At 44.0% G+C, this 24,903-nt stretch overlaps 1 protein-coding gene across 8 annotated transcripts in view; it reads right to left on the bottom strand.

Annotated features, from left to right (window-relative positions):
* The window catches only part of TFDP2 (transcription factor Dp-2), a 202,032-nt gene that overhangs the window by 6,381 nt on the left and 170,748 nt on the right, over window positions 1-24,903 (bottom strand). For 7 of the 8 annotated variants that reach the window (XM_047726703.1, XM_047726692.1, XM_047726683.1 and 4 more), the window contains one exon: window positions 18,092-24,786. The exons of the other annotated variant lie outside the window; for it this stretch is intronic. In XM_047726703.1, coding sequence (XP_047582659.1) covers window positions 24,603-24,786 — 184 coding nt within the window. In that variant the 3' untranslated portion in view covers window positions 18,092-24,602. Of the gene's footprint in view, window positions 1-18,091; window positions 24,787-24,903 lie in introns of those variants that run through there. 8 annotated transcript variants of the gene reach the window in all.

Genomic DNA, 24,903 nt, shown 5'->3' on the forward strand with positions numbered 1-24,903 from the left:
GCCTCTCTGCCTACTTGTGATCTCTGACTTGTGATCTCTGTGAAATAAATAAAATCTTAAAAAAAAAAAGCAACAAGAATGTAAAAATTACAGCACTGTAACTCTACCAAATGGAAAGGAGCTGTTGGAACTCTGGGTTGGAGGGACTGGTGATCACTACCATTCATATTCACACTCTGCCTTGATATCACAGATGGGAGGTGGTCCAGGCACTGTAACCAGTCTACTGTCAGTGAGCCCCTGAACTCTTAAACCCACCAGCACAAGGCAGTCAGTGTGGTGCACAGCAGGACACCCTGGTGTGTACTCACTGTCTGGCCAGGGTGCTCCTCTGGAGAGGGCCAGGGTGCTCCTCTGGAGAGGCCCAGGACTGCAGTGGCCTGCGCCAACATCAGCTTTAGCTATACTGCCAGGGTATTGTCTGGAGACTCACAGGACCAACCACCCCAATCCCAATTAACTTCAGCATCCCACCACGGGCAAGCCCCTCATGGAGTGCCCCAGGAACCAGCCCATGCCACTCTAAGTCTAGGCAGATAAATTGCCAGGCACACACAGTCTATATAAGGGGACAACCACATGCAAGGCCATTTCTTCAAATTTAGGAGAAGTAACTATTCTAACTAATTCAGAGAAATGCAAAGTCAAGGAAAATGAGAGGAATATGCTTCATACGAAAGAAGATGAAATCACAGGGGAAGAAAATTAAAGAGAACCAATCTACCGGATTGAAGTTCAAAGTAATTTTCATAAAGATGCTCACTGGACTGGAGAGAAGAGTAGATGTATTCACAACTTCAACAAAAAGAATATTTAAAAGAACCAATCACAGTTGAATAAAATAAAATGAAAAATACACTAAAAGGAACCAACAGATGAGAGGATGCAGAAGAGGGATCAGTGAGGGAGGGGCAAGATGGCAGAAGAGGAGGAGACCTAAATTTCATCTGGTACCAGGAATTCAGCTAGATAGTTATCAAACCACTCTGAACACCTACAAACTCAACAGGAGATTGAAGAAAATAACAGCAATTCTACGAACAGAAAAGTCACCACTTTCTGGAAGGCAGGACGTGCAGAGAAGTGAATCCGAGGTGATATATGGGAAAATACACCATGGGGGGAGGGGGTGGCCCCAGGCAAGTAAGAGAGCAGAGGAGCATAAAATCAGAACTTTTAGAAGTCTGCTTCACTGAGGGATGTTGCTCTGGCAGCTAAGCGAGGGGTGGAACCCTCACAAGGACCGCGTGGTCTCGGGACCCTTGGGGTCACAGACTGGTGGTGTATGACTGTGGCAGAGTTCCCAGGTATTGGAGCAGGGAACCTGGCTGCAGAGAAGAAGCCAAGAAAGGGGCTCTCAGCTTGGGCTGACCTTAAACTGTGATCCAAGGCATATCAGGCCACTGCTATTCAAGCAGGGACCCCAGAAGTGGCAGATCTGGGGAGACCCCCCTCTGTCCTCCTCCAGGAGAAGTGGCGCGGGAGCACACAGCAGGAATCTGCTGGGTTTGGAGACTCCAAATGAGGCCATGCGCCACAGAGAGAAACGCTCGGTCACAGGCCAGGTGAGAGCGAAGCATGGCCAGAGACCAGAAGGGAGGGATTGACTGCTTTTCTCTGAGGGTGCACTGAGGAGTGGGGCCCTGAGCTCTTGGCTCTCCGGGCTGGAGATTGGGAGGCTGCCATTTTCATTTCCGTCCTCCAAAGCTATGCAGAAAGTGTTTAGGGAACAAACGTTCTCGAGAGTGAACCCAAGCAGATTACTTAGCCTGGCCCCTGGCAAGGGCGGTGCAATTCCACCTTGGGCAAAGACATTTGAGAATCACGGCAACAGGCCCCTCCCACAGAAGATCAGCAAGAACATCCAGCCAAGACCAAGTTCACCAATCAATGAGAACCTCAGAACTCCAGAGCTAGGGGAATACAGCACACACTATTCATGGCTTGTTTCCCCCATGATTCTTTAATCTTTCAAAGTTAAATTTTTTAAATTTTCATTATTTTTTTCTATTTTTTAATTTTTCCTCTCTCCTGTTTTAACCATCTTACCAATACCTTTTTTTTTTTTTTAAGATTTTATTTATTTATTTGACAGACAGAGATTACAAGTAGGCAAGAGAGGCAGGCAGGGAGAGAGAGAAGGAAGCAGGATCCAGGACCCTGGGATCATGACCTGAGCCGAAAGCAGAGGCTTTAACCCTCTGAGCCACCCAGGCACCCCAATACCTTTTTGAAAATCTTCTTTAATTTTCATTTTTATAGTCATATTCTATGCATTCATTGTATTTAAACTTATTTTTTTTTTGCATATATATGTTTTTCTTTCTTTAAGATTTTGGGATACAGTGTCTTCTAACAGACCAAAATACACCTTAAATCTAGTGTATGGCTTTGTTCTAGTCTCCAGCCTGATCATATTCTTGTTTTTAAATTATTGTCTTTCTTTTTTCAACCAACTTAACAATTCCTTGCTTAAAATCTTTTAAAATTTTCATCTTTACATTCATATTCCATCCTTTCATATTTACCCATATATATATATATATATATATATATATATATATATATATATATATTTTTTTTTTTTTTTTTTTTTTCTTCTTTAAGATATTGGGTGGCCGTTTTTTCTAAGAGACCAAAATACACCCAAAATCTAGTGTGTGGCTCTTTTCTGTTCACCAACCTCATCATATAATTTTTCCCCCTTTTTTCTCACCTGGTTTCAGGTCTCTTCTGATTTGTTTAGTGTATATTTTTCTGGAGTCCTTGTTACCCTTTTAGCATTTTATTCTCTCATTCATCTATATTCTCTGGACAAAATGATAAAATGGAAAAACTCACCTCAAATAAAAGAATAAGAGGGAGTACCAAATGCCAGGGACCTCACATTAGTAAGATGTTGGAACTAGAGTTCAGAATGACGATTATAAAGATACTACCTGGGCTTGAAAAAAAAGCATAGAAAATAATAGAGAATCCCTTTCTGGAGAGAGAAAAGAACTAAAATCTAACCAAGTTAAAATTAAAAAAAAAAAGTATTAATGAGGTGCAATAAAAAATGGAGGCTCTTGCTGTTAGGATGAATGAGGCAGAAGAGAGAATTAGTGATATAGAAGACCAAATGATGGAGAATAAAGAAGCTGAGCAAAAGAGAGACAAACAACTACTGGACCATGAGGAGAGAATTTGAGAGATAAGTGATACCATAAGATGAAACAATATTAGAATAACTGCAATCCCAGAAGAAGAAAAAGCAAGAGAGAGGGGCAGAAGGTATATTGGAACAAATTATAGCAGAGAATTTCCCTAATTTGGCAAAGGGAACAAGCATCAAAATCTAGGAGGCACATAGAACCCCCCTCAAGATCAATAAAAATAGGTCCACACCCCATCATCTAATAGTAAAACTTAAAAGTCTCAGTGACAGAGAAAATTCTGAAAGCAGCTCGGGACAAGAGGTCTGTAACATACAATGGTAGAAATATTAGTTTGGCAGCAGACCTATCCACAGAGACCTGGCAGGCCAGAAAGGACTGACATGATATATTTACATAGCGAGCACAAAATGAGAAAAATATGCAGTCAAAAATACTATATCCAGCTAGGCTGTCATTGAAAATAGAGATATAAAAAGCTTCCGGGGTAAACAAAAACTAAGAGAATTTGCAAACACCAAACCAATCCAACAGGAAACATTGAAAGGGGTCCTCTAAGCAAAGAGAGAGCCTAAAAGTAACAGACTAGGAAGGAGCAGAGACAATATAGAGTAACAGTCATCTTACAGGCAATACAATGGCACTAAATTCATGTCTTTCAATAGTTACCCTGAATGTAATTGGGCTAAATGCCTCAGTTAAAAGACACAGGGTATCAGAATGGATAAAAAAACAAGACCTATCCATATGCTGTCTACAAGAAACTCATTTTAGATCTACACACTTCCAGTTTTAAAGTGAGGGGGTGGAAAACAATTTACCATGCTAATGGACATCAAAAGAAAGCTGAGGTGGCAGTCCTTCTATCAGACAAATTAGATGTTAAGCCAAAGACTATAATAAGAGATGGGGAATACTATATCAGACTTAAAGAGTCTGTCCAACAAGAAGATCTAACAATTTTAAATATCTATGCCCCTAACATGGGAGCAGCTAACTATGTGAGCCAATTAATAACAAAATCAAAGGGGTACCTGGGTGGCTCAGTGGGTTAAGCCTCTGCCTTTGGCTCAGGTCATGATTTCAGGGTCCTGGGATTGAGCCCTGCATCAGGCTCCCTGCTCAGCAGGAAGCCTTCTTCCTCCCTCTCTCTGCCTGCCTCTCTGCCTTTGTGTGATCTCTCTCTGTCAAATAAATCAATAAAATGTTAAAAAAAAATAACAAAATCAAAGAAACACATTGACAATAATACAATAATAGTATGGAACTTTAACACCCCTCACTGCAATAGACAGATCATCTTAAAAGATTAAGAAGGAAACAAGAGATTTGAATGACACACTGGACTAAATGGACTTCACAAATAAATACAGAACATTCCATCCTAAAGCCATAGACTCCATATTCTTTTTGAGTACACATGAAACATTCTCCAGAATAGATCACATACTGGGTCACAAATCAGGTCTCAACCAGTATAACAGACTGGGATTATTTCTTGCATATTTTCAGACCACAATGTTTTGAAACTTGAACTCAATCACAAAAGGAAATTTGGAAGGAATACAAATACATGGAGTTTAAAAGAGCATCCTACTAAAGAACGGATGGGTCAACCAGGAAATTAAACATGAATTTTAAAAATACATGGGAACAAATGAAAATGAAAATGTGACAGTTCAGAACCTTTGGGATGCAGCAAAGGCAGTCCTATGAGAGAAGTATATAGCAATACAAACCTTTCTCAAGAAACAAGTCTCAAATATACAACCTAACCTTACACCTACAGGAGCTGGAGAAAGAACAGCAAATAAAGCCTAAACCTAGTAGGAGAAGAGAAATAATAAAGAGCAGAAATCAATGAACTAGAAACAATAACAACAAAACAAACAGTAGAACAGATCAACGAAGCTAGGAGCATGTTCTTTGCAAAAATTAAGACTGATAACCCCTGGCCAGATTTATCAAAAAGAAAAGAGAAAGGACCCAAATTAATAAAATCATGAATGAAAGAGGAGAGATCACAACCAACAGGGAGACCATACAATTATAAGGACATATTATGAACAACTATATGCCAACAAATTAGTCAATCTGGAAGAAATGGATGCATTCCTAGAGAAGTATAAACTACCAAAACTGAACCAGGAATAGGAAACCTGAACAGACCCATAACCAGCAAGGAAATTGAAGCAGTCATCAAAAATCTCCCAACAAACAAGGGCCCAGGGCCAGACGGCTTCCCAGGGTAATTCTACCAAACATTTAAAGAAGAATTAATACCTAGTGTTCTGAAATTGTTCCCCCCCAAAAATTGAAATGGCAGGAAAGCTTCCATACTCTTTTTATGAGGCCAGTATTACCTTGATCCCAAAACCAAAGACCCCATCAAAAAAGAGAACTACAGACCAATATCCCTGATGAATATGGATGCAAAAATTCTCACCAAAATACTAGCCAATAGGATCCAACAGTACATTAAAAGGATTATTCACCATGACCAAGTAGGATTTATTCCTGGGCTGCGAGGTTGGTTCAATATCCACAAATCAATCAATCTGATACAATAATGAAAGAAAGAACAAGAAACACATGATACTCTCAATAGATGCAGAAAAAGCCTTTGGCTAAGTACGGCATCCTTTCTTGATTAAAATTCTTCACAGTGTAGGGATAGAGGGTACATAGGTCAATATCATAAAAGCCATCTATGAAAAACCCAAAGCAAATATCATTCTCAATGGGGAAAAACTGAGAGCTTTTCTGCTAAAGTCAGGAACACAGCAGGTCTGTCTGCTATCACCACTGCTATTCAATATAGTACTGGAAGTCCTAGCCTCAGCAATCAAACAACAAAAAGAAATAAAAGGCATCAGAATAGGCAAAGAAGTCAAACTCTCACTCTCTGCAGATAATATGATATTTTATGTGATAAACCCAAAAGACTCCAGTCCAAAACTGCTAGAACTCATACAGGAATTCAGTAAAGTGTGAGGATATAAAATCAATGCTCAGAAATCAGTTGCATTTCTATACACCAACAACAAGACAGAAGAAAGAAAAATTAAGGAGTCAGTCCCATTTACAATTGCACCAAAAACCATAAGATACCTAGGAATAATCTAACCAAAGAGACAAAGGATCTATACTCAGAAAACTAAAGCATACTCAAGAAAGAAATTGAGGAAGACACAAAAGAAATGGAAAAATGTTCCATGCTCATGGATTAAAAGAACAAATACTAGGTTTTGTTCTAGGTTTGAGCCTGGGTGGCTCAGGCATTAAGCATCTGCCTTGGGCTCAGATCATGATCCCTGGGTCCTGGGATCAAGCCCTGCATTGGGCTTTCTGCTCAGGGGGAAGCCTGCTTCTCCCTCTCCCACTATTCCTCCTTGTATTTCCTTTCTTGCTGTGTCTCTCTCTGTCAAATAAATAAAATCTTTAAAAAAAAAAAAAGAATATTGGGACGCCTGGGTGGCTCAGTTGGTTAAGCAGCTGCCTTCGGCTCAGGTCATGATCCCAGCTTCCTGGGATCGAGTCCCGCCTCGGGCTCCTTGCTCGGCAGGGAGCCTGCTTCTCCCTCTGCCTCTGCCTGCCATTCTGTCTGCCTGCGCTCGCTCTCTCTCCCTCTCTCTCTGACAAAAAAAAAAAAAAAAAAGAATATTATTAAAATGTCTATGCTGCCTCGAGAAATCTACACATTCAATGCAATCCCTATCAAAATACCATCAACTTTTTTTTCACAGAACTGGGAAAAATAATCCTAAAATTTGTATGGAACCAGAAAAGACCCAAGACTCCAAATAACCAAAAGAATGTTGAAAAAGAAAACCAAAGCAGGTGACATCACAATTCCGGACTTCAAGTTCTATTACAAAGCTGTCATCATCAAGACAGTATGGTACTGGCACAAAAACAGACACACAGATCAATGGAACAGAATAGAGAGCCCAGAAATGGATCCTCAACTATATGGTCAGCTAACCTAAAACAGTGCAGTAAAGAATACTCAGTGGAAAAAAGACAGTGTCTTCAACAAATGGTGTTGGGAAAATTGGACAACCACATGCAGAAGAATAAAGCCGGACCATTTCCTTATACTACACACAAAACAGACTCTAAATGAATGAAAGACCTAAATGTGAGACAGGAATCCATCAAAATCCTTGAGAGGAACACAAGCAGCAACCTCTTCAACTTCAGTTGCAGCAACTTCTTGCTAGACTCATCACCAAAGGCAAGGGAAACAAAGGCAAAAATGAACTATTGGGACTTCATCAGGATAAAAAGCTTTTGTACAGCAAAGGAAACAGTCAAAAAACCCGAAAGACAACTGACAGAATGGGAGAAGATATTTGCAAATGACATATCAGATAAAGGGCTAGTATCCAAAATCTATGAAGAACTTATCAAACTCAACACCCAAAGAACAAATAATCTAATCAAGAAATGGGCAGAAGACAGGAACAGACATTTCTGCAAAGGCCTCCAAATGGCCAACAGACACATCAGAAAATGCTCAACATCACTCAGCACCAAGGAAATACACATCAAAATCACAATGAGAGATCACCTCACACTAGTCAGAATGGGTCATATTAGCAAGTCAGGAAATGAAAGATGTTGGTGAGGATGTGGAGAAAGGGGAATCCTCCTACACTGCTGGTAGGAATGTAAGCTGGTGCAGCCACTCTGGAAAACAGTGTGGAGGTTTCTCAAAAAGTTGAAAATAGAGCTACCCTACAACTCAGCAAATGCACTACTGGGTATTTACCCTAAAGATACAAATGTAGTGATCCAAAGGGGCACGGGAACCCCAAAGTTTATAGCAGCAATGTCCATGATAGCCAAAGTATGGAAAGAGCCCAAATGTCCAAATAGATAAAGATGATGTGGTATATATATATACAATGGAATACTACTCAGCCATCAAAAATTGAAATCTTACCATTTGCAAGGACATGGATGAAACTAGAGGGTATTACGCTAAGTGCAATAAGTCAGTCAGAGGAAGGCAATTATCCTATGATCTCATATGTGGATTTTAAGAAAACAGATAAACATGGGGAAGGGAGGGAAAAATAAGATGAAATCAGAGAGAGAGACTCTTAACTATATGGAACAAACTGAGGGTTGCTGGAGGGGAGGTAGGTGGGGGGCGACGGGATAACTGGGTGATGAACATTGAGGAGGATACGTGATGTAATGAGCACTGGGTGTTATATGCAACTGATAAATCACTGAACTCTATGTCTGAAACTAATAATACACTGTGTGTTAATTATTTGATTTTAAGTTTAAAAATAGGAAAAAAAAAATTTTGCTCTAAAACAATAGAAGACTGTAGAAGATTCTATCAGATCCTTAACAAATGACTCCAATGGACAAGATTAGACTGTATAGCAGGCAGAATTTTAAAATCCATATTCATTAGAAATGAATATTGCGATGTTGCTGGTTTGTAATCTCAAGAGCTTTCTGGGTGAAATATGACACTGGCCCCCATACGTGGAGGGCAGGGAGAAGCCAAAAGATGTAAACCCCTCCAAATTGGTAGGTGGCAGTTTTGATAAGCAAAGGCATCTTAATTTTAAGGTTCATCTTGGGAGGCAGCAAGAGAGGTGAATCCCCATACCTGTGTGCCAAATATTGAAAGTTTATCTAAAGGACCTAACTAGGTTCAGTCACATATACTCGGCAGGTGTTCTCGACAACACATCATTATCTCAAGGCACTGTTCTTGCAGCAGCCTCTGGGAGCAAACAGAACCCTCATTTCAAGGACATTGGAGGAAGGGAGAAGAGCAAAGGCCCAGCTCATGGGTCAACTGGCAGTCATGCTTTTTCTTTCTTTCCTTTTTTTTTTTTTTTTAGTCATGGCTTTTCAATGAGTTTCCACAACATGTTTATAAGTTGCAAATACATGAAACCAAGACATTAAGGTTTAAAAGCGGTGCAAGGGTACTTTGAAAACCTCATCTATGGTACTTTGACGATCATCTGGATCCCTCGGAGAGGCAGCTATTTTAAAGAGGGGCTGGCTCAGAATCCATCCGAGGCAGTTTATTAATTAGCTATCTGAAGGTGGTTCCATAATAGTCTGCCTCCCCCCCATCCCAAGAATCAGCCAGATTCCAGGGGCCCCATGCCCCTGTGACAGCCTCACTAGAGGAACCCCAACTAGTGGTTTACCCCTGGGGTGAAGAAACTGCGAATGCAAACCGCAGCCACTGACCCATGTTCTCTTTTATAATCCCAGTGGGTTTTCTTGCATTGATAAGGAAAATCTGTGTTCTAAAATGGCTGACCAAGCCAGCGGGGGGGAATGCCAGTCCCGGTCTCGGGGCCGCTCCGGGTTTTCCCCCCCTGCCCTACCTGTCCTGGGCCTGAAAGTGCCACATAAATGTAAGTAAAGGTGTATAAATTACCTCCTTTGTTTGTGCTCGGGACTCAGGCCTTTGGAGATCACTCTCCTGAGTCCACTGGTGTTAAACCTCTGATCCTCCAATATTTCCACGTGCCGCTTGGTTCTTCCGGGGGCGATTCAGTCCAGGTTCCCTAACAGGATGTCTCCTGCTCGAGGAACCTTACGATTAAGGGTGGCTGCGCAGTGGAGGAAATGGTCACCATCTGTGCTCCGAGCTCTGGTACACACTCAATCCAATTTTCTAGATGATAGCCTTTTTTAAAGGCACCATTTAACCCCTCCAAATACTACCTCGCCATCTCTCATGGATCTCTCATACTGATGGGATCTCAGAAATGGGAGGTCCTGTTGCAGGCTCTGACTGCCCCTGCCAGCAATGTCTCTCCCGCCACCTGCCCCAGAGGCTTGTGGCTCAAAGCTCACCTATGCTGTTCAGAGGCCTGCCCAGTGCCAGTCTCTGCTTCTTTGTTGAGTGTTGAGTTTACACTTGAATGTTCCTGCTTCTTTGTGATGCTAAATCTCAAGTCTTCCAAGTGCGTATTTTTTCTTGGCTGTGACTGTCAGCCCCTCAAGGGCAGAAACGTGCACTCTGCTGGCTTTGGGTCTCTCCTCACAGTCGGTGCCGACTAGAACATCCCAGCCTCCAAGGCACATGCACTTGTCCTCTGGCCATATTATCTTGGTCCTAGTTCCTTAGGAGTTTTCCTCAGAATTCAACATTCCAGTGTAGAGCTAACCACCTTCACCTTCATAGACTCTTCTGAAACGTGCGAGACAAGCAGGGAGAGTGGAGGCTGCCCTTCTCAAAGGTGGAACTGAAGCCGGCAAGACACTATAACAGCCCAGGGCCCTCTCTTTTTACTAGAGCCCATGCTGGAAACAACGGTCTTCATTCCAGACCTCCGATCCCATGAATTCCAGCATTCCGATTTGATATTAATGTACATGTCTTTATAAGCACCGCCTTCCCCCGTTTAACAACACTGTTTAACTTCCTGTTTTTTTCTATCCTGTGCAACCATCCTAACTACACACCCCAAACCATAGCAAAGTGCACACAGTAAAGGAGCGGAAAGCTCTTTTATAGAGGAGAGGGGACGGTTGGGAAGGGCTGTTACAAACGAGAAGTCCGTTGGATTAAACGGGGAGGTCGCAGTATACTGGCTTCTGATTGGCTGATTGTGACGGTCTCTCATTGGCTGGGCTGTTGCCAAGGTGGAGGAGGAAACCTTTTCTTAAATGTAGCCAAGGAGAGTAAAGTGCTATTGACTTGCAAGCAGCCCCTCTCCCTGTTGGGTCTGCAATCACCGGGAATAGTAGGGCATGAGAACTGCCCGTCCTGGCCTCCCGACTTCATTCTAAATGTTTTCCTTTTATTAATTTTCATAACTCTTTACGTTTAAATCCTTTCTCAGACCCCTGCTCAGGCTGTTTCTGAGTGTTGGTTTGTAAAATAGGGCCTGGTAGTTGGTGCTATATTTCTTACCTTTTTATTATTGTTGTTAAAGTTTAATTATTTGGGAAACAAATTATGTCTCCCTTCCTGTGCGTCATGCTCTGGCCACAGCAGTCCTCAATTTGGTTAAGCACATTCCCTACACTCATCAGCACGAGCTTTTGGAGCCAGTGCCAGCTGGTTAGCTTAGGAGACTTGCTCCGGGTTTGTGAAAAAGGATCTCGACCAACTCGACTGTCACTAATTCAACTTACAACTAGTTACTAATTCAACTGGCTGAAAGGGTTTCTCCTTCAGAGAGGCGCATCCCCAGCCTAGTAATACACATATGGGTGCAAAGGGTAGGAGGAAAACAGGCTCTGTGTCTGATCCAGGAGGCCTTTTTATTTTTATTTTTTTTTAACATTTTATTTTTATTTGAGAGAGAGTGAGTGGGACAGAGCATGAGCTGGGGAATGGGCAGGAGAGAGAGAAGCAGACTCCCCTGCTGAGCAGGGGGTGCAATGCAAGGCTTAATCCCAGCTGCCAGGATCATGACCTGAACCCCCAGCTGCCCCCCGGCAGGCCTTTTTAAATGGGCTTCTGATTGAATATGCCTGGATTCAGTTCACCTTTTATTTATTTTTTTTAAAGATTTTATTTATTTATTTGACAGAGAGAAATCACAAGTAGGCAGAGAGGCAGGCAGAGAGAGAGGAGGAAGCAGGCTCCCTGTTGAGCAGAAAGCCCGATGCGGGGCTCGAACCCAGGACCTGGGATCATGACCTGAGCCGAAGGCAGCGGCTTAACCCACTGAGCCACCCAGGCGCCCCTCACCTTTTATTTTTAAAGATTTATTTATTTGAAGGAGAGAGAGAGCACACACGCACGTGGGTGCAAAGTGAAGGGGGCGGACAGAGAGGAAGAGAGAGAATCTCAAGCAGACTCCACGCTGAGCAGGGAGCCCAACTTGGGGCTAGATCCCTCAACCCCAAGATCAGGACCAAGCCAAAACCAGGAGTTGGACACCCAACCAACTGTGCCACCCAGGTTCCCCTGAACATTCACCTTTTAAGCCAGGGATCTAAACAGGACTGTCTTTGAACTTAAGATGAGGGTGGGGTGAATGTTTGGCAAACCTTTCAGAATTTAGGCTTGAAGCAGTAGCCTGATGCCTTGTGTTGGCCCCTCTGGCATTTAAGGCTTTTCCTTCCCTGTATGAAAAGATTGGGTATGGACCTTTCTCCCATTAGAACTCCAGAGTTGAGATCCTTTCTTTGCAAGTAATTTGGTCTCTTCATGACTTTGGGATGGTCACTCACCTTCTGTACTGTTAGAACTTCTCCTGGGAAGATATTACAAACAAATTCATGTGGGAAGCAGCTGGGAGTATTATGGATTTCTTGATGTAGTTCTTAGTCATCTGTTTTTGACTATATAAAACACTCATTCCCTCCCATGCTCTCTGGCTTCTCCAGGCAAGTGTTCTCTTGTTAACAGCTGCCCACACTTAGGTATGGAAGAATCCAGTGGCTACCAGTTAGAACAAGTATGTTAATGGCAGCAAGCCGAGAACTAGCTAGTAAAGGACTGGGGTAGGGGGAATAAAGCAGCTGTTTTGGTTTTGAAACATGGACCATACTGGCTTGGGGCTTAGCAAAGATGTGTAGCCTGCATACTTCCCTAGTCTCTTTTTGGCTTGTAACAAATAAATCAGTAACCTTCCTGGGTGTGAGAAGAAGGATCCAGTACCCAAGGGCCTAGCTTGGTTGGAAAAGAAGTCAAGTTGGTGGACAAGTGCTAGAAAAGATAAGGCTATTGAGTCTCTAGGAACCAGAGGCTGAGTGACTAAGGTCTGGGTGTCCCCTCAGGCTTCCCTCCTAGTAGTCACAGTATTTATTCTGATTAGATCAGCTTATTTGCTACTACCACCCAATTACTTCCTGAGCCAGGCAAATGCCTCACCTTTGCAACTTTTCACTCTTTTCTCTGTCCTCTCCTGACTCAATCCAACAGAAGTGAGAACACAGGGTGGTAAGAGGCCAATCTTTCAAACTTACCCAGGCTTTGCCCAGATCATCTGTGCTGAAGGTGAGAGCATTATTTGTTTATTCAAAACTAACCAAAAGTCAACAAACTTTGGGAGAGTGTGTAAGTCACTTTTCCATCCATTCATTCATTCATTCACTCAGTAAAGACTGGGAGCCTATTATCATACATCAGCTGTTGTTTCAGGCCCTGAATTTACAAAGATGAAAGAAAGTCCATGTATAACAAACGAGTTCCTGATTCTAGGTTATTGTTAGAGAATTTCCAATTTCCAAGAAAAAAGATTTCCACTGGGTTCCCTCACACTGACAGTGAAAGTTGAGTATTCCCAAGTGGGGTGGGCACTGGCTTATGATTCCTGGGCTTATGAGCAAACCTTTCCTCCCTCCTCTCTCAAGCAAATGTTCCAGCCATAGCGGTCCTTCAGACATCCCCAACCACCCACAGTATGTGTGTGCTGTGGGGAGAGGGGTGCTTACAGACATATACACACCGTATCTCACAGGAAGGAAGATCACAGGTAAGGGTGTGTAAAGTACACTCTGACTTTCCCTACTAAGGGTTTCTCTTTTCACTTAAAATTATGCCAAGAAAGTTAACAGATTGATAGTCAATGGCAGAGTGTGTTCTAATAATGCCTACTTTTGAAAATTTTTAAAAAAAATTTGTATTTGAGCGTGAGAGAGAACACAAGCTGAGGGGAGGAGCAGAGGAAGAGGGAGAAGCAGACTCCCCAGTGAGAAGGGATTCCAACATGGGGCTCGATCCCAGGACACCAGGATCATGACCTGAGTTGAAGGCAGATGCCCAACCTACTGAGCTACCCAGGTACCCCAATACTGCTTATTGAATGTGACAAAATTCTACAGAAAATTTGGAATGTTGTTATAGGATTATGCATAGGGATTATTTTAAGGGATTTGGACTATTTATATGTGTGTGCATGTGTGCAAAGAAATGTCAATTAAATTTTCTCAAACAGCAGCTTATCAAATGAATAGATTGATTCACGGTTTGTCTTTCAATTCATTAATTTATACCTAGCAGTACTTTAACTCAGTCAGGGCCTCCTAGTGCCACGATTGGTAATGTCGTCTTGCAACAAAAATCTAAAAACAAAACACAACACAAAGGAGACTCTGCTTCCGCTTACCAACTGCTGCAGCTGGCACTGGAGTTTTCATCCTCTGCCTCCCCACCTGAGGGAGAAACAGCTGCTGACTGCTGATCGGCCATTACCCTCCAGCGCCTCTATGGTTCGCATGGCTGATGATATATGGATGTTGTGGTCTTTCATTTCTAGGCTTGTTCTGCTTGTGGTATGTCAGTTGGGGAAGGTCATCAAAAAGACGGGACTGCCAGCTGGTGCATGAGTTGGACCCTGGCCCTCAGGCTTCCTTCTCCCTTCCGTGTCTGAGGAACGGGGTTTCTGCTTGCCTTTCCCATTCCCAGAGGCTGCTCCAAGGACACAGACTTGCTACAGTTGAGAACATTTGCACGGTGTACGTGACTAAACCCAGTTAAGGCCTCTTTGTGAACTTTTAAGATCTGCAGAGTGAGTATGGGATGCATTTATCTTGCTGCCGCCCAAGACAAGTCTTAAATGTTAAGTCCCCTTTGCTTCTTAGAATTGCCACCTTCCAACCTGGAGTGGCCTGCCCTCTCCCTGTCCTCTAGCTACCGGGCTGTTTCGGATCCCACCTGGAAAGCCCCTGAGGTTGCAAACCAACAGTATATCCCCAGATTTTTTCTCCCATCAGTTTCTGTGTTTGTCCTTTGTCATGATGGCTGGGAGTGGCCGCAGCCTGTCATAGCAGGTACCCAACTCCCTGGCCAAACCCCAACCCTGCAACTTGCTGGTGTTTTTGCCCTCCAGGCTCTGAGAGATCTTTCAGAAGGGATTCACGATGGGGAAAAGACGGGGGTGGGGGGGAGGGAGGAACTCTCCCTAGCAAGCTTATTTCTTTGGCCCGGCCTGTCTTTAACCTGCCCAATCAAGAAACAGGCAAGTTTTCTGGCACAGGTCTGACCGGGAGGTCACAGCTGCCCTTGCAGTAGCGATCCTTAACCAAAAGGTTTTAGAAATGTTTTTTGAGAAAGTGTCTCTGGAAACACCGGGGCTGGTGTTGTCCATTCACAAGCCCTGTCTCTCTCAGAAGACTCTTCCTCTGGGGGTCTATATCCCTGAATACAGGTGAGGAAGCCAGAGACTTGGGACCTTTGAAGGTGCCTGCCTTCCCCACCTTTCTGCCAGGGGCTGACTCAGAACTCTGGTGAAAGTAGCAGGCAGCCTCTGATGTTCTGCCCTGACTTGTCTGTTTGAAGGTAGGGAATGAGAGGAACATTACCCCCACTGGAGGAAATGTGGTTGGATGACCTGCCTCGCTGTATATGCCTTTAATCTGACTTGAAAGAGGGTCCACTGGGCTCACGTTTGGTTCTGGTTCTTAAAAATAATTTTTTTTTAAAGATTTTATTTATTTGACAGACAGAGATCACAAGTAGGCAGAGAGGCAGGCAGAGAGAGAGGAAGGGAAGCAGGCTCCCTGCTGAGCAGAGAGCCCGATGCGGGACTCGATCCCAGGACCCTGAGATCATGACCTGAGCCGAAGGCAGCGGCTTAACCCACTGAGCCACCCAGGCGCCCTTAAAAATAATTTCCAAAAGTATTTATTAAACTAAAATCCTGTCATCTTCATCATTCATATCTTTAACTGTTAATAGTGATTTTTAAACCAAATGTTGATAAACTTGAGCACACTGTTCATCTTTTAGATCGTAGGTAGGTTGAACCCCATCCTTCAGAAACACTGGCCTCTCCCCTGCAGGGAAAGGCCTTGTGTCTCCTCTAGGGACACATCAGAAAAGCAGACAATACCGAGAGGTTTTAAAAACACATCCTATGCAAGCACTTTTTGTTGTGTTCAGATGGAAGAACCACAAATCTTCATTCACTGGAGGTGTGAAAACAAGTCTATTTACACATTAGCAGAATCTGAAAATCATCCCAGTGGACGTGGTACCCTCCAGAGCTGTCATATCCGAGCTTCGGGTACATTCTTCACAAATTTCTCATTGAGTTCTGGCTTGTTGGGAACCGTGGCCAAGTGGTAGGCTATGAAAGAAAACTAATCTCCTAGTCTTCCCACAGGCCTCTTGAGCAAGGCAGGGAGATAAGCAAGTGAGCAAGAAGTGATCAGGTGATAGTCACTGTGCCCGTGGCAGAAATGTCAGAAAGTGATTTGCATGAAAGTGAGCAAGTGCTTCTGACAAATTTGATTTTGCCTGAAGTGGGAGTGGTTTCACCCACTCTGATACAGGTCTTCTTCACCACAGTGCATTTTATACTCAGAGATTTCAAGAAACAAGTTTTAGCAAGGAGCTGGAAAGTTCTCTCAGGAGGAAGGTGGAGCAGGCAGCGTTCTGGGAGCTGGCAGGCATCTGGCTGTTGTCCACAGTAACAGCAGATGAAGACCTTCTGACAGGTCAGAAAGCTGGGAAGGCTGGTGGTGGCTCTGGGTGTCAGCAGCAGTAAGAGGAGCTAGCACTCGAATAAAGATGCAAAAACAGATGAGGTAGGGAACTAAAGAAGTAGTTCATCGGTCAGAAGGGAGGGAGCAAAAAACAGCTTTTAGGAATATGAATCTAAAAAGATGTCGATTGTCAAATGGATTCTGTCTCCTGGAGGAGACTCTTGGTTGAGGCGGTCTTCTTTCTGATGCTTTGTCCTCTCAGGCAAGCGCCCTTCACCAAAAAGCTGGGTTTTGAAGTAAACAACTCCTAGAGTCTGCAGACATCTTTCCTGTCAGCAGTGCGGAAGATGGCTACCCACAACATTCCCAACAGTCCTTCACAACATCCCCCATGGGGCTGCAGGAGCTAAAGCACTCTCTCATGGCCAAATGATCCAGTCCTCGGACACATAACCAAATGGCTCCAAGAAATGGCTACAAGGGGGTGGGTAAGAGGAGCAGAGGGCAAAGCAGCTGGGCTCACTCCAGTAAAGCCCTGGGACAAAGAAGTGGGCACTGGCTCCCCATTTCAACACTGGGTGTCCCACGCCACCACCATTCCTTGATATACTAAACTCAGGTAATAATCTTTACAGGAAGTGACCTTCCTTTCTGGGCATGGACATTCAAGGGAGAGCTTCCCTAATCATTTCCTAGTGTCTCTTCAAGCCCTGGCACCTCTGTCTGGCCCCCAAATTGCTCCGAACCCTTCTACACCTTCTTCCTATCCATGTGCCCATCAGGTCCGTCCTCTGCTTAGCTTGTAGGAACATAGCAGACAGCCATTACCAGGAGTGCCTGCTTCTCCCTGAAGCAGCCAGAGGTTGCCTGAACAGGTGTAGAGGGGCTACAGTCCTTGAGGCCAGGAACCTTGAAATTCTGCTTGAGACTTGGGAACATCACATTCTCTACTCCTCACCGCAGCTGTTCTGGGTGCTCCTGGTTTGGTATAAAGGGAAGTGAAAAAAGCATCTTCCCTTAAAAAACTGCATTCAGGTCCATCATTTCTGGGACTGTGAAGACATGATTCTTTATGCTATAATCTTCTCAAGTAACCTTAAAAAGATGTAAAATCCTAGGTCTGTAACACAGAAAACCTTTAAAGCATCTGACATATTTCCACCATAGGTGGGACAGGTGGCATGTGTGTACTGGGGGGTACTCTTGGGACCACCGCCTGTAGAGTGGGGGAAGCAGGATGGGGCAGTAGGGGAAAGCTGAACCACGATGCAGTTGTTAGAGGGAATTGCCCAGTTCCATGAGGAATTCTGAAACTGGATGGCGCTTCAGATACCCCAGATTGCAGCAAGGAAGCTGGGCTTTTGTACCCTCACTGGATGCTTGTGGGCATAGTTGCAGGAAAAGCAGTTCTCTGCTGAGAGCAATTCCTGGGGGGGGGGGGGGGGGGGGGGCACAAAGAGTGGAGTGTCCTGGTCCTAAAGGAGGGAGGGCAGAGCAGCATACCACAATACCCTCTTATCCCCTATCAGCCCACTAATAATGAGAGACCAACATTATTTAAATTATTTATTTTTTCTATAATACATCTCATTCAAATCATAGAATAGTCTGATCCTTTTTTTCCTCAAGCACAAGTTACACTCATCTCAGATGTTTTCTCTTTCCTTCTTTTAAGCTTACAGGATGGATAAAGATACACTTTAATAAACAAAAACCATCACTCAGAGTTTATTACAAATACAACTTCCCAGGGAGGCCCATTGCTAGTGCTTTGGAGCATCTAGGGTGGGTCCTGGGGATGCAACATTTTAAAACTCTCCTTGTTAATTCTGCCACAGGTGGTCCTTGAACCATCCTTAGAGGAACACTGCTTAGGACTTGTTATCTATTGGAAGCAATTTCAGGAAATCCAGGAATAATTAAGTATACAGAAATAGCTCTTCTATAAAATTTCCATATAAAAATAACAGTATTTATTTACAAAGTTTGAGATGCTATAAAATAATCCATCATATTAGGTTAGGTACTTCGATCTAATAAAGTCCACGTTAGGCAAATCAGATGTGGTGTCTGCATCTTCCCCTGACTTCTCTCGTTTAAACTGTTTAAAGCATGTGGCACCACAATGTTTCCTTCATGCAGAAAAAAAGCAGACTATATTCTCTGGAAACCAAACCCAACAACACATGATCGGAGTAAAGCATCTCCAAAGGAAAAGGTGAACGAACTTGTGATTTGGCCTCAGAGCCTCTCTTCTGTCTCAAAGTCAAGTGTGGTGGTGGTAAACAAAACACCTCAAGGAACTCCCAGTACCAGACCATGGTCCTAAGAGCTCAGGCCCGCGGAGTAGCCTGCCAGGGAGCTTGGGCCGGTTGCAAATGAAAGGTGGAACCTGCCATTGTGCTGCTAGGAGGAACAGAACTGCAATGTGCTCAGAGAAGTCTTCAAACTGTGGTCTGAAAAAAAAAACGCTGACCCACTATGAACAAACAAAACAAAACATCAGGCTATTTGTTACTAGGTGGTGCCTGGCATGTGAAAGATGATGTAGGATTAGCGACAACATGGTGAGTCTGAAGTGACAAAGGGTTTTTAACCCCAAACATGATCTGGGGGAGTTTCCTTGTTGAGACAGACACAGACAGAAACAAGCTAATGTGGTACAGAAAGATCCACTAATAACCCAGCCTCTCCAGCCTCCTACTAATGACCAACATGCAGGGCGATCTTTGCTCATGGAGGAAGGAGTTTCTTCCCAGGTGTGAGGTCTAAAACTGGGGTCTCCCAGGTGGAGAGGGGCCCAAAGCTGACACCATAGCCTCATGGTGGGGACTCAGGAGTGGAGTTGCACTTGTGTTCCTTGGCTGTGAAGCACTTGGTGCGACAGAGGACTGATACTTTTTCAGAGCTGTTTGGAAGGACTGTAGTGAGGGGACGGTTTTCAGGAGGCCCTGTGGTCCTCACAGGAAGAAGAAATTCTGGGTTGTGGTGCAAACTCGGCCAGACAGGCCGAGGGATATTAGGCAGGTCAAGCTTTCAGCTTGTTTCTCTCTTTTTTTAAAATTTTTTTATAATTTATTTAACAGAGAGATCACAAGTAGGCAGAGAGGCAGGTAGAGGGGGGGGGAAGCAGGCTCCCTGCTGAGCAGAGAGCCAGATGCAGGGCTCAATCCCAGAACCCTGAGACCATGACCTGAGCCGAAGGCAGAGGCTTAACCCACTGAGCCACCCAGGAGCTCCTCTCAGCTTGTTTCTCAATGAATGGGGGGGAAGAGATGCTCCCTTTCTCTCTGAGACCCTTGGTGGAGAAAAGGTGAGTCCTGCCCATTTCATCTATGCTGGCTTCCAACACAGCTCTAAGCAGGGAGGCCCAAAGTCCAGTCTGTTGGACCAGCAAGGGTCAAGACAACACTGGATTCTAGAGTCCTTTTTGAAAAGCAAAGGCTGTATAAGAATGACACAGGATTTCACCTTGACTGAGGAAGAGCTGCAGAATGCACGTATGAAATGAACACACTGTTTGCTGTCTTCAGTACTATCATGCATGGCTGCCTGCTACCACTTATTTTTCTGTATGCATCAGACATACCCAGGGCATAACTGGAGGGTCAGAGTTGCACGTCCACCACTTTTTCTTCTTTAGCATAGTGTGAATGTAGACGTATGTGGGGGAACTGGATCTCAAAAGTTACGTTAAGCATAACTGTTCAGAGATACCTTGAAGGGGCTAATTCCTGAGAGATATTATCATTATGTGGGGATTTACATTTTTCTTAAAAAGGGAAGATCTTAAGCAAATATCAGGCTTTTCTCTTTTAAGTAATAGTGTGGCTTACCTGAAGCTTAAACTAACTGCCAGCTGTGATTTAGAGGGCAGGGAGGCACACTCCTGAGGCAGGCGGCACAGTGCAAGCCACAGGCACTGTTGTGGGTCTCCCATTAACACATACTCAGGATTGGCAGTGTCCAGAGACTGCTGCCATGGGTCATGAAAATGCGGAGCCTATTTGTGAAAGTATCCTGGGGGAGTCTTTAGCTCCACTAAGGCCAATCCACATGCAGAGTAAAAGATTATCTTTTATGTATATAATATAAAAAGTAGATCTTTATGTATCTAACCACTTGAAAAATTAGAAGAAAACACCTAGAAAAGTGACTACTTTTCTATGGTATAGGTTCCATTGCAAGGTGATGAAGCTAATAATGAGAATGTCATGGGTTAGTTAGAATCTTCTCTTGGTTTATGGATACTGCTGGTAGCTAAATTTGTTTTCCTTTTGAATCTTAAAAATTCCTTAATAAACTCCAAAATGTACGCTTAAAAAGTGCATCTTACGGGACAGAGTGGTTCGGCAAGTCTTTCATTGTCTGATCCAGGACAAATGTCACTCTCTCGGGGTGGGGGGTGCCTTCCCTGGCCACCTCAGCCAAAGTCGCCTTCCCCCCACCATCTTATTACCCTGTCATTTTCCCCCTTAGCACTGATCATTCTCAATGTTTTCTGTTTCTTATTCACTCAAATACCTATTGAAGGATTAAATCTTCACATTCACTGTCCAACACCCACTCCATACTTACCACTAAGGAGGTACAATCTTAACACCTACATCCCAGATTTATTGGGGAGACACACTTTGTTCATATGCCTGAGGACAGGGAGCTGGATAGGGCCCTTAAAGTGAACCACTGATCAAGTTAGTGTGGTTATGAGAGAAACAGCTTTGGGAGCTCCCTCCCTTCCTTTGTAACCCTACCCCCAAGAACACCCACTGCCACTGCATCCCCAGGGTCCAAGTTACATCTATACATGGAGCAACTGCACTGTCTCCATGACCCAAGTAGCCAAAAGAGTTGTGGTTTTAGCAAACAGCCCAGTGACAGATGTCTGCAAGTCTGTGAAACATCCCCATTTTAACGATCTGATAAGAGCTATTTTGCATTTAAGGACTGACCCTGGCTTTATTTTTCAAATATGGTAGGGTGTGGTTACAACTGCAAATTCTGCCAGTGAGGGGAGTTCTCCTCTTTCCTCCTGCTACAATGGCCGAAACTCCCACCACTACTACAAAGAAGTAAATTGTGGGAAACCAAACAGGTGGTCATCATCTGTCACGTTGTCCAGGGCCAGTGTCAGCACCCTCTTTCCTGCCCGCTCCATAGCGCCCTCTGTGGTCATAAGGCACAATTCACATCAGCACTTACTAGACCTGTTCTCATGCCCTTGTCAGCACGAAAGGATGAAGTAGATGAGACAGATTCATGGGGTGGGGGGTAGGGGAGCTTGGGCAGGTGCCTGGGGGCCGGAAGCACTGCCGTGGACTCTGGCAGTGTTGCCCTCCCTGTGTGTGGGCCAGCTGGGGCAGGTCTGCTGCCCCCCTGCGTAAGTGCTAAAGGGAGCATGAATATACTGACCGGATGACATGACGCACTTCAAAGGGTCACAGCTGAACGGACCCTCGAGGAGGAAAAAGGCTTCTTGAACTCCCCGAAAAGCAGAGTGGGATGAGCACCTTCTGGGAGCAGTGTCTGTATATGCAGGTAACCCCAAGGACTACGCCTATGAAGAATCCTGGATGTTGTGACCCTAATTTCCTAACATTTTGTTACTTCGACTTCTATATGCAATTGTGACTGAGTGTTGAAGTTTTAAAAAAAATCTCTTTAGGGGAGATACAGAAGAATAAAAGAATTTATCTTTCTAAACATCTCAACTTAGTTTTCTGCTCAGGTAAGGCTTTATACCAGCGACATGTACTGGTGACCACAGTGACTCCAACAGATGTCCTCAGCAGGAAGCCAAATACATTGCTGAGGGACGGAGACCATTTCCCACCAAATACCACGCGCACATGCTGAGAGGGCCGGTGACAGGGCACCAGTTATGTTAGGAGTCTTTGGTTGCTTTTAAAAAAACAAACCTGTGTTCTATCAGTTTACAACACTATAGCAGCAGAGAGAGAGAGAGAGAGAGAGAGAGAAAGACAGCAAGAGAGAGAGAGACAGCAAGAGAGAGAGAGAGAATAGAGAAGGGGGTGGTGTCCCAAGAGCTCTAGCAAGGACTCTGCTATTTGGTGGAGGAATGGTTATGGTTAATGTATCTGCACAAATGTTGAAGTTCAGGTCTTGGAACCTGTATAAAATATTCTGAAGACTAAAGAGCTAGTGGTGGCTCCCCCTCAAGTATAGGGATGTGGGTGGTTAAGGTTGGAGTTAGTAAAGGAGGTGGCAGTTTGGCAGGAAACTCAGTTTTACTCAGCTGTTAGCTGATGATCTTCAAGTCAGAAATGTCTTGGAGGTCGGAGCCCCACTGCAGCCTCTGCGGTCCTCCGGGCTCCAGCCATCCACCCAGCCTCGGAGCTGTACCCCAGCACTCAGGCAGAGATGGAATTCTCTAAGAACTGCCTCCACCTCCCTGCCCCCTTGACCACTCCAAGTCTGCACTATGGCTTTTTTCTGACAGAATGAGTGCTGTCTCAAAGGAACTTAAAATTGTGTGTTCTCGTGTATTAGTTTTCACGGCCTTAGTAAAAATTTTAGGTTAGCCATATCTTTCACCTCTGGCTCACTGGAAGCAGAGTGGAAAAGATATCAGAAGGCATCCGTTCTTCCCCCATGGATTTAGAAAAGCACCAATCTGGGACAAGCCTGTGCTGGGCCCAAAGGTGCTAGATTAATCTAGAGGCAAATCCAAATGATTCGAGTCAAAGGGTTATTTTCCACTATTATTTGCTCCTTCTGAAGGCCTTACTGTGAAATTAGATTGGGGTTTGGCCACGCTGGCAGGTATCCCCATGCTCCCTTGTTCAGAGGAGCAGGAACTGTGACTACACCAGTGTAGTGTTCGCAGTGGCATCTTTGGCTATGGAACAACATACTGTTTACTGCACAATATGAAACAGATCTAAGCATTTGGAGTGATCAATATTTTTCCGTGTTTCTGTGAAACATGAATAGCAGGTTAGTTTGAAATGCAATTTAGCCAGGAATAAGCCAAATATGGCAATTTCGATAAACGAAAATGTACAAAAGGTGACATGTACAGGAAAACATTGCTGTCCATATTCTTGAAGTAGACTTTTCTTTTAAGACAAAAGTAATGACATTTGGTTCATTTTCACAAATTGCACACTGAGTAAAATCATACAAGCACTGTAGGGAACTCTAAGCAAGCAGTTCAGTCACAGGAATTTGTTTCTCGGTTCTGTTTTAAATGAAAAAGCTATATGAAATGCATAGCTTTGATTAAAACTACAGATACAATTTCCTTCTCTGTAAAACTCCAGATTTCAAATGCTGGCAAAGGCAGTGCTGGCAAAGTATTTAATGCACGTGGAAACGCTATTCTATTTTGGCTTCCAGAATTAGCCCTAGAAAATTCTATGCACCAATGCATTGGCTAATAATGATCGTTTCAGTTTTACTATAAATTATTCTAAATGTCACTTAAGTACTTAAGAATTAGCGCTTGCTCCTTTCTAGAAGCTGTCTAAGGCAGCTGATGCACCAAGCACCTCAACTAGACTTCCAACTAGTTCAGCAGTTCAATCTATACTCCTTAGACCACAAGGATTGCTGTCCACACCCCTCACTGTACAACTCATCCTGACTGGATCCTCTCACGGTCACTTCTGCTTGTAAAAAGCAGCCCAGTCGAGGAAGAGACACATGACAAACGTGATGTCACGGGCTATTCGCTACAGCAATCTTGATTCTAACGAGGGTTACGTGGGTGTGGGGGAACACAAGGATCCCAACTCGTGGATGATAAATGAGCTTCATTCATGCTGCCAATTCTTTAGAGACTGTCCCCTCTATCACCTCAGAAAACCGCTTTGTTTGCGGTGTGATCCATTGCTCTGTCGTTCAGAGTTTTCATTCATGCTATGTTAACTTTCATCTCAATCATCTCAGCCTTCAGATAATTTGCTTATTGTGTTTCCCTAGTTTTCACTGAACACACAGTGCAAACAAAGGCAAAGACTGAAGCAATCATTTCAAAAACAAGAGCTCACACTAAAAACACACATGAGCATCAAATATTAAAATGTGGGTTTTCTCCTGTCTTTATTCTGGGGAGGAGGAATCCTCCTCGTCATCTTCCTCGTCTTCGTCGTTGAATGAACAGGGGGTCTCGCCTCGCGACTCAGAGCAGTGAGAGGCCGCACTGCTGGACTGGTGACTGTTTGGGGCAAGGAACTGCCCAGTTGCTAAGGCCACTTCAGCATCCAAGCACAACCCTTGGTTTACACTAGCAAATAATTAAAAACATACAAGCTCATTAACGTGGTGAATGTTTTAAGCTTTGTAAAATGTAGGACTAAAAACATGGGAGAGGAGGTGCCACTGGGGCACTCTGCCCAAACCC

The sequence above is a fragment of the Lutra lutra genome, chromosome 1 (genome assembly GCF_902655055.1).
Source record: "Lutra lutra chromosome 1, mLutLut1.2, whole genome shotgun sequence".
Taxonomy (NCBI): Eukaryota; Metazoa; Chordata; class Mammalia; order Carnivora; family Mustelidae; genus Lutra; species Lutra lutra.